Source organism: Papaver somniferum, chromosome 2 (genome assembly GCF_003573695.1).
Source record: "Papaver somniferum cultivar HN1 chromosome 2, ASM357369v1, whole genome shotgun sequence".
Lineage (NCBI taxonomy): Eukaryota > Viridiplantae > Streptophyta > Magnoliopsida > Ranunculales > Papaveraceae > Papaver > Papaver somniferum.
Genome location: NC_039359.1, coordinates 154555778 through 154565401, shown reverse-complemented (window position 1 = coordinate 154565401; position 9624 = coordinate 154555778). Strand labels below are relative to the sequence as shown.

At 37.1% G+C, this 9624-nt stretch overlaps 1 protein-coding gene across 4 annotated transcripts; it reads left to right on the top strand.

Moving 5' to 3' along the window:
• The first annotated feature begins 2260 nt into the window (after nt 1-2260).
• LOC113349506 (protein FLX-like 3) lies at nt 2261-9345 on the top strand. 4 transcript variants are annotated; one of them, XR_003360219.1, is made up of 6 exons: nt 2261-2396; nt 2533-3098; nt 3180-3334; nt 4243-4322; nt 5010-5208; nt 8565-9345. XR_003360219.1 is itself a non-coding variant. In XM_026593479.1 (5 exons), the coding sequence occupies exons 2-5, from the start codon at nt 2548-2550 to the stop codon at nt 8568-8570; spliced, it is 792 nt and encodes a 263-aa protein (XP_026449264.1). In that variant the 5' UTR covers nt 2261-2396; nt 2533-2547; the 3' UTR covers nt 8571-9345. The 4 variants fall into 4 exon arrangements, 3 of the variants coding, with proteins under 3 accessions (XP_026449264.1, XP_026449263.1, XP_026449262.1); XM_026593479.1 differs by lacking the exon at nt 5010-5208; XM_026593478.1 differs by lacking the exon at nt 8565-9345 and having other exon boundaries at nt 5031-5390.
• Nucleotides 9346-9624: the final 279 nt, after the last annotated feature.

Here is a 9624-nt window from a genome sequence, read left to right as displayed (position 1 = left end):
TTGGGACGGAGGGAGTACAACTCAAGTTTTCAATAAAACAAAAATAAGAGCAAAAATAAGAGGAAAACCATAAAAATAGGAGCAAAAATAAGAGGAAAACCATAAAAACACAGAAGTCAAGATAAGTCACCATGTCGGTGGGGTAAACCGTGATATTTAACGTGGGCTGAGTGGAATTATTGGTCATTCACCAAGAGTTTTTTTGTCCTAAATGTTTGTTTTTGCCCTAAATAACATTGAGGATTTCATTAAAATAAAAAAAAATCCGAAAAAAAATTCATTTTCTGAACTTATACAAAACTTAAGTTTATCCATATTTTTGGAGGGTCATCACAGGATTCAAACATTCCTGAACTGGGAGAATTTATCATATCAGTCTCTTTAGTATGTCCTAGCAAAGGATATGAACAATGGAACTATACAAGAAGCATCCTACTCTATGAGTAGGGGACTAAAACAAACTTTTATTTATTTATTTCCTTCAAAATATTACATGAGATTTTACAATAAAAATTGGTGACTTTTATCAATTGAAATACAACTGGAAGGCTCTCTGATGAGCAGCATAGCATAACTCTACAAAAATGTCACTCTCCAGTCGTAGGTATATATAGGTCTAGAACTGTCAGAACTATGACTAGTCATAACCACCACCTTTGGTCCTCCTGCGATATAATCCAATTCCAGTGCCTCAGGAGGCTTTCTTTGTTCAAGCACGCTTTACTGCCCTTATTCACATCTTCGAGTTTATCTGCATTAGAAATTTAGAATCCACCAATGATGGCATAAGAAACCTGGAGACACCATCTTCCTTTGTGCCATTGATAACGTGGGCTCTTTGAACTTCTGGCGGGACAAGTGGATTAGTCCAATTCCAGTAAAGTTATCAACATCCCTATATTTTCAGAATTCTATCTGATAAAAATGCAATGGTTAAGGAACTAATAGTCAATGGGAACTGAAGCATAACTCTAGAAAGGCATCGCAATGCGAAAGAAATAGCCGAACTTACAATGTCCGCATTCAACTCTAGGTGCTCCACCAAAATTGGAAGATGTAGAAGATAAGCTAGTATGAATCAAAGGCACAACTTTCTCTGCCTCAAACTGCTACAACTGGTTGGTAGATCATCAGAAATTTCCTACTACAGTTCCCTACAAGTGCTTTTGGAAAAAAACTGTCCCATTTAAAGTGTAGTTCTTCATTTGGTTCGCAGTGCAAAATGCTATCCCTATTGTGTACAATATCACACCAGGAATGGTGCATCAGGCAACAACATGCTGGCCGAGATAATGTACAACTATCATGGTCTATGGGCCAGAATGGATATTCTTAACAGAAGAGAGTGTGGTCCTATCCTATAACTCTAAGAGAGCAAGTTGAAGCCTGGAAACATCAAAGAGGGAAAAATCTAGGAAGGCTGATTTGGATAACTCTTTTGTTTTCATATTTGCTGGACAATTCTAGAAGTCGAAAATCTAGAAGTTAGTTTAGCGACACAATTTTAAAATGATATGTAGAAGTAAAACGATTAAATTTTTGTAAAGCAGAATATTTCTACTTCGGACATCTGAAATTGACTCTTATGGAGAAGCAGAAGCACTTCTACTTATAATATCCAAACATGACTTATGTGATTGATTTTTAGTACCCATACATGCTACAAAGAAGAAATTTAAGATAATTATATGCATGCCAGCATCATAAACACGAGCAATAAACATCCATCGTATCATAACTCCTAAAGGTGCTTGATCATTGTCAAATTGTAATTATCTACAAAATACTATTATAATCGGAATGTAGGTACTTGACACCTGGGGAGGAGTCAATATAAAATAAGGGTGTGCACTTGCGACCTCTTAAATTCTAAAACCTCTAATAAATAATTTAGTTTTCCAAACCCATTGCAAATTTGGAACCTTATATGTGCCTCCAGAACCCAACTTCACCCACTCCTTTTAGTACACCCCTTATTTTCTTTTAAGCAAATAAACCAATTTCTATTTTCTATAACCGGAAGAATTATAAGAGATTCAGGGATGCAATTTTTATTTCACTAATTTTTTTTTGTTCTTGCTGGATCTTTTTGTTGTGTGCTAATTTGTTTGTTTTGGTTTCTGTTCTTTTAAAATCCTGGTTCAGCCCCTGCTTAACACCACGTGAGGATCGTAAGACTGATTACCGACCGGCAGGTCTGGCACCGGCCAAGTGTAACATAGGTGTAACAAAATAATAATGTTAGTTAGGTCTGGAAGAGAAATATCCTCCTCCTCATCCCCAAAAGCGTTAAACAACACCAAACACCAAAACTAAATCTCCAAAATCACCGAAAAACCTTTTCCCGTCTCTCTTTCAAGCTCGAGCTACTTCTCTGATCATCTTCTCCATTAAAGGTCAGTCAGTACCCTCGTCGTCTTCAGAAACCATTCTGGATTCTTGCTTGTAACTCCATGAATCTGTTTGCATTTTTTTTTTGAATGAAATTAGGGTTTCTTATGCTTCTGTTTTTTTTTTTTGTGTTTTTTGCAGGAGTTGGAATAATTAATGGCAGGTAGAAATAGAATGCCAAGACATGGAATAGATAACGGTGGTGGTAGAAGAGGTTATCCACCAGATGGTCCATATGCAAGAGGACCACCACCACCACATCAAGTACCAAGACCAGTACCACATCCAGCTATGTTAGAAGAAGAATTAGAAATGCAACATGTTGAGATTCGTCGGCTTGTAACCGATAATCGAAGATTAATTGATGACCGTATTGGTCTTCAGCGTGAATTAGCTGGTGCTAAAGAGGAGATACATAGGTTGAACATGATAATTGGTGATATTAGGGCTGAGAAAGATGCTCATTCTAGGGAACTTATTGAGAAAGGATTGAAACTTGAAGCTGATTTGAGAGCGACTGAGCCGTTGAGAAATGAAGCGATGCAGTTGAGGAATGAAGTTCAGAAATCGAATAATTCGAGGAAGGATTTGGCTGGGCAAGTTGAGAATTTGACGCAAGAGTTGGGAAGGGCACGTGCTGATAATCAGCAGATTCCGATGATGAGAGCTGAGATTGATGGAATGCATCAGGAACTTATGCGTGCAAGGTTTGTTTTTTCTCTCTCTTGGTGTATTTTACTTTGGTTTTTAGTTGTTGATGTTGGTTAAAAAAATGGAAATATTTGTAGGTCTGCTTTTGAGTATGAGAAGAAGGCGAATGTTGAGCTAATGGAGCAGAGGCAAGCAATGGAGAAGAATTTGGTTTCTATGGCTCGTGAAGTTGAAAAGCTGCGTGCAGATTTTGGTGGTGATAAGGCTCATGGAAGACCACCATGGACTGCTGGTACTTTTTTCTGCTATACTATTCCGATGATATTGAACTAAAATATGTTGAAGTTGAAGTCCTTTTCATTTTTATTTTTCTGTATCTGCTCCTTAATTGGTTAGATTTTTTTTTTATTTTTTTTATTGTCAAAAAAATTCAGTTAAATGCATATAGCCTTATACTGGGTTTCTAAGAAGAACATAAGCTGACCAAAGATTTTTTCCTTTTTGGGCCATCTGTACTATGGCATACCTCGAGGGAAATCCTTGGAGCATGCCAGATTTTTATACAGTTATCACTAACTGCATCAGCTTTCCTACCGTTTGAGAAAGCATGGGATGACAGTATTTGGAGACCATTCTAGACCTTGTGGTTCTCCTGGATTCGATGGATGTTTTGTAAGCTCAAATAAATCCGTAGTCTAGGAAGTTGGTAATAAGCCTGGTGTACCTCTGTGACTGGTTTTTGTATGATGGTTAAATTTCCTTCAACGGGTTTCATGCATTCACATAATAATGAACATCCTTATTGATGTTTCGTCTTTTTGAATTGTCTAACTAATATGAATTTTTCAAGTACTACATTATTTGGGGTGAACATTTTTGTTGTCAGAGTGTTGTTGGTTACAGTTTATCATCAGTGGTATCCTAGTTAGGCTTTTGTAATCTGAAAAAAACCCATCAGCGCATCTTTAGTTAACGGGCTCATCATGCGCATCTACTTGTACTTTATATATTAGTTAAATTGCTCTTGTTCAGTGTTTCTAGTTATTGATGAAAAAAACCATCTTGGTAAAACGTAGTTATATTGCCTTGAGTTTGAGAGCTGATATTAAAATCAGTCTCGCACATAAGGTTCTTGTTAATTTGTATCTTCATAGTATGAGTTTCTTATAAATTTTTTACATTGATGTGTTCTTGCTCAAGGTGCACCTTATGGGATGAAACATGGGAGCCCCGAAGGAGGTTTTCCTACTCCATATGGTGATGGATATGGCCTTCATCAGGTATGTCTCTTCACATGAGCTAAAAGCAAAAGTCGTCAAGAAATGTCTAATTTCCTGTGTTACTGCGATACTGACGCGGTGTCAGTGTCTTGTGTCTAATACGTTACCTTGACACGATAACGTGAAAAACTACAGAACGGGGACACGACGTATTCAAAATATATAGATTAATACAAAAAACAGCATTGCAAAGAACAGAATACACTGATATTTTCTACTTATCTTCATGACCTGATAGATTAGCTGTAGTAGTTGGCCTGTGGCTCAACATCACCAAATAGTGGAGTTATGTAACTAGGTACATTAAGGCCTGAATTGGCTAGTGCTTGTTCTGTAGGTGCATCCAAGTTAGTTTCATCAATAAGCACATCCCAATACTGAGTAGGTCCTTTGACATATCTATCTTCCTTTCTAGATAATAATCTGATGCTACTATGAACATAGACTAGATCCTCGGCTCTCTTAGTATATCTTGTGGGATATATGGCAATCTCAGGTATAAAATCTCAATTTTTGGTATTTTATTATATTTCTTGGGAACTGAGCCATGTCCCACGTGTCTGACACGCGTGTCCGTGTCCAAGCATGTCGACACGGCAATTTTATTCCCCGGCGTCTCCGTAACACAGCTAATTTCTTAGTGAAATCTCGAGTCACAAGTTTAAATTGATAATATTCCTATATCAGATGCCATCTGGTGCTGCACAGGGTGCTGACAAAGGTCCAATGTGCGGCGTGGGTTCTGGTTCATGGGCTGGTCTGGATAAGCATCGTATCGGGCGTCGCTGAGAATATTATTTGTTGCTTCTTTGCAACAAGCATCGAATGATCTTTCTCTAAAGCTCAGCTTGGAAATTTAGATTCATCAAGGGATCGTGGTGACTCAGTAATCTTCAATCTTAAAAGTTGTTAGTTATCGTATGTTTAATTTACAAGGAGCTGATGCTGCAACCTTTTTTCTTCGTCAAATCTGCTTTTAGACTATTTTGTCTTTTTTAGTCATCCTTGAACGTTAGATTTGAACTTGCTTCATATATATATATATATATTGCTAAACTTCTGTTCAAATTCAAATTGTTGTGTTACTCATGCTAATTTAGTAGAGATAGCTAGTTCTGCTGTTGTGAAATCGTAGATTTACATAGTATAGAAAGTGACCATAGGTGGCAAACATCTGTTATTTTGAAAGGGAATTTTGGGATGGGACTGTGCATAGATTACAACCTTAGTTACATTTGGTTATGTACTTTGCTCTTTAGATAATTGAGAATGGAGAACTTCCAGTTCATAGTTAAAAATCTTTGGGTGTTGTTGGGGTAAGAATAGACGGCTAGGTTAAGGCTTTACCGTGCTAATGGGTGATATTGTTAAAATATTGATAAGATTTCAGATGTACAAGTGTCTGCTCAATCTTATTTGGGTTGCCTCTAGAGTAGAAGCGTTTAATGTGTCCTGTAGTCAGTTGAGGTTGGTTGCTTTTGTGTGCACATGGCGTGTATGTTCAATACTATAACAAGGATGTATAGTTGGTAAAAACCCATCGAGATGACCCAAATAAATTCTGTTGCCATAGTCAGCAGTTGGGTTGAAGTCAGTTTACAAATAAGCATGTTATTTCGCACGATCGTATCGTTAATGGGGAATGGGAGTAAGTTGGAGGGATAGTATCCAGTTTAGGAACAGAAATGAGGATGAAAAATGAAGATCTCTGTCTAAGCTCTAGAATTAGATTCTTTTTGGATTTGTCCCTGGTAGAATAACTGGGATTGGACTTACTGGATAGCCAATGTGATTGTGACATCATGTAGTGTTACTCTGTGTGCCTGATTTTAGAGGCCTTCAAGGGGTTGCTTCTGTTAAAGGGGTTTCTGTATAATGTATATTATTGGCCAACCTGCAATGGAGTTCTGAGATTATATAATGACATTGACATCAAAAGACTTGCTGGATTTGAAGCGTTCAAGACTTTTGTGGTGTTCTCTTGGCAAGGCTTCCAGCTACTTCTCGGGGTGCAACATCGTGTTACTGACTGCTAATAAATCATATGATTATTAGTAAATTCGCAGTATCATCCAGTGGGCGATACAATAAAAATAGTTGGCCCTGCCATTTCTGAAGAGGATGCTGGCCATGTTGCGACAGATGACTACCTATGATCTGATATTCGTAGGCAAGTATTCTGTACTGTATACTTCTGTTGGTTCTCATCTTGCTTAATTTACATTTTCTTTTCTAAGGTAGAGTATTTACATTGATATGCTTATTATAGTCCCATCGTATCCCTGATAGTTTTAGATAACTGTTCTATGTAGGCAAATAATGGAAATATGTGGATTAGAATGCTTCTAGTAGCTTTCTTTACAAATGAAAGCCCGACCCTTAATTGTTAAACCAATGGACTAGATACAATATTGCATGTTTTATGAGTTATTATTGACATAGAACCTCATCCATCTCATATCTTAGCTTTTATATATCTTTGGCAATTCTGTCGGTACATAGTTGAAGTGACACCTTTGCTTTCAGAATTTTGGCTCACACTAGAAACTTAGAGGTTTCAATAAATGAACTCAATGTAATAGGTCACAAATCACTGCTTTCAGAATTTTAGCTCACACTAGAAACTTGGAGGTTTCAACAAAAGAAGTCAATGTAATAGGTCACAGTTCACGAAGGGGAATTCAGAGTATACCATTACTGATCAATGATTTTTTTGAATGAGATTTTAGAGTTTCCTTAAAAATGGTACATCTTATAAAGCAAGGGATTGTGTAAAGTTAACCGATAGTGCAGGTGATCAGGCTTAATGTTCTTTGGCCTAAATCTTTGCTGAGTGTGATTGCTAACTCTGATATTAGCTTGTGAATATGATTAAGTCCCCCTCGAACAGGATGAGTGGCGGTAGCCTGTTTGAAAAAAAATCTCATTTAGAGCTTTTTGGAAATTTCGTAGTTAAGAGATGGTCAAGCACTAGTTACGAGATTGTTCTAGTACTTGTCATTCCTTCTTTTGCTCCAAATCTTTTTGTATTCTATTTAAGCCGCAAGGAATGCGAGGAGCTGGTAGAATTAAGTGGATACGCATACACGCTATATGTTAATAAACCCACATGTTTCAATGCACTGAGCCAAGGTGATTTAAGTCATATTTCATGTTACTCGTGGCTGTTGAATATGATATGAACAAATATAGATAAAGTTATATTTCATTAGAATTGGGGTCAAAGAGGCCAAGAGAAAGAGAAGTTGGAATTCTGTTTTCTCGAAGTTGATTGCGGCTGTTAACATGCTCTTATATTTCATGTTACTCGTGGCTTTTGAGTATGATAAGAACAACATATAGAGAAAGTTATATTTCATTTGAATTGGTTGGGATTGAAGCTTAACAAGGTACTGTGATTTAACTTCATGAGTTGCCTCGTTTTGCCAATTTGCTGGCGTTCACAAGTACAGCTGATCGATAGATGGTTATTAGTATTACCGAACAGTCTGCTTAGGTATCTCTATTTCGTGTTCTTTCTGAGGGGTTTGTTTCGGCATCAAGTTATTGGTGTTACAGTTGAGCTTGATTTCGTCCTAAACTAGATAAATATTAGGCTAAGAAAGAAAGGTCGTTTAACTTGTTAACACAGGAGGAATTTAAAGGCCTCTACAGGCTGTGGTTCTCATTCGAGGTATGGATTATGGAAGTTGGGTAGAGAGAACAGAGTCACCGTACCTTTGTTAAGGATAGCTAAGCATTCTTGTGGTAATTTGGATAGTGGTTTGTGTGATATTGTTTTTAAAGTAACAAATTAGCCTTATTCATGGGTAGCGTTCAGTGTTTACTCTTTTAGCATCCTTTGTTTTTTTGATGATTAGGTTCTCTAAACATGTCTAGTGTAGCAGTCCACATTGTTAGTTTTCTTCCATATGGGTAACTGCCAATTAAACCTACCATGTGTTGGGACATCCATTCCTTTGTTATAAACTTGACTTCTTTTTTCTTAGACCTGGACACTAGATTGTTATTTTAGCTTATACTGTAGTTTTGCTTTTCTTTCAAGAAACTTTGTATTTAGCTAATATAAGATTTATGGTTACTTGTTTATACATTAACGACTAGGATCAAAAGTCTGTGTATCTCATTGCTGACTTAGCATAGCTGTGTTATATTTGGTTAAAGATCATATACTGCTAAGATTTTATCCCCTTGATGCGATACTAAGCTTTTCTAATGTGTCATTTTGTTCTCATGTTACAGGTATAAGGTTTTGCACTCCACTATATTTTGTTCATCACAAAAGTATGCTACAGCTGCTGTAAGGATTGCTGCAATTGATCAAATGGAGAATTGAAGTTCTGGTGCGCTGTAGTTCTTTCCATAAACGATGAAAACTGCTGAAATAAGGCCGGTGGTTATAAGTGGTTCCTGGATTCTTCTATAGGGTTACAGGTTACCAGATCGAAGATGTTACAAGGCAGATTAAAATCCTGATATTCTGATTCTCTCTCTGAAACTAAGCAACAAACGAAGAATGTGGAAATTATCCTTGGCAAAATCAATATTCAAATTTTTTGGGTTGTTCCTCCAGGAGGAACTGCAGGTGGTATAATTCTTGCTTGGAACATCACTTTAACTTGACTATTCTGAATTATACTACCCATTAATCCCACCGGGTCATTTCTTGCTTCTATAGTAGTCCGTATAGAGATCTAAAATTTGCGTCTTGGAAGATTCCCAGAGATATGGCTTTTCATTGGTGACTATTGTCTGCATGAAAATGAGAAACGAAGTAGGTCTCAGTTTAACCAATATGAGGCTGGTATGCTGCAAGACCTAGGTTTCTTGAACAAAGGCGAGATAAGGCTGGTATGCTGCAAGACCTAGGTTTCTTGGTTTAATGCATTTAAAGTTTAACTTGTTTTATCATTCGCATTTTGATCATGTTTTAATTTTCTCTCTCAACAATCGCGTAACCTGGAATGATGGTGTGAAACCGTTTTAAGTATTTTGGTCTTTGGATGGACCACCCTCACTGTAAATCTCTTATTAAAACTTGCTTGTGATACAATTCTCCAGCTTAACCAAGAAGCTTACAAATTGCGAACACGATTTAAAATATTGGAACAAAAAAACTTATAGTAGCTAGGCTCAAGAGAAAATAGAAAACGCCAATGAGTACCTCCCTTCCGATGGAAATGGTAAACTAACAAGAGCTTACTAGTTGGTATAACGTCAAAGAAGAATTCTCGAGCATAAGGACCATTCAACTGAAGAGTTCACCCCTATGGTCTTCTATCTAGCAGATAGATTGGCCATC

Coding starts and splice junctions, on each gene's coding strand:
- LOC113349506 (XM_026593477.1), top strand. CDS start 2,548: ATGGCAGGTAGAAATAGAATGCCAAGACATGGAATAGATAACGGTGGT. Junction 3,099..3,179: donor CAGGAACTTATGCGTGCAAG/GTTTGTTTTTTC, acceptor AAATATTTGTAG/GTCTGCTTTTGAGTATGAGA. Junction 3,335..4,242: donor AAGACCACCATGGACTGCTG/GTACTTTTTTCT, acceptor TTCTTGCTCAAG/GTGCACCTTATGGGATGAAA.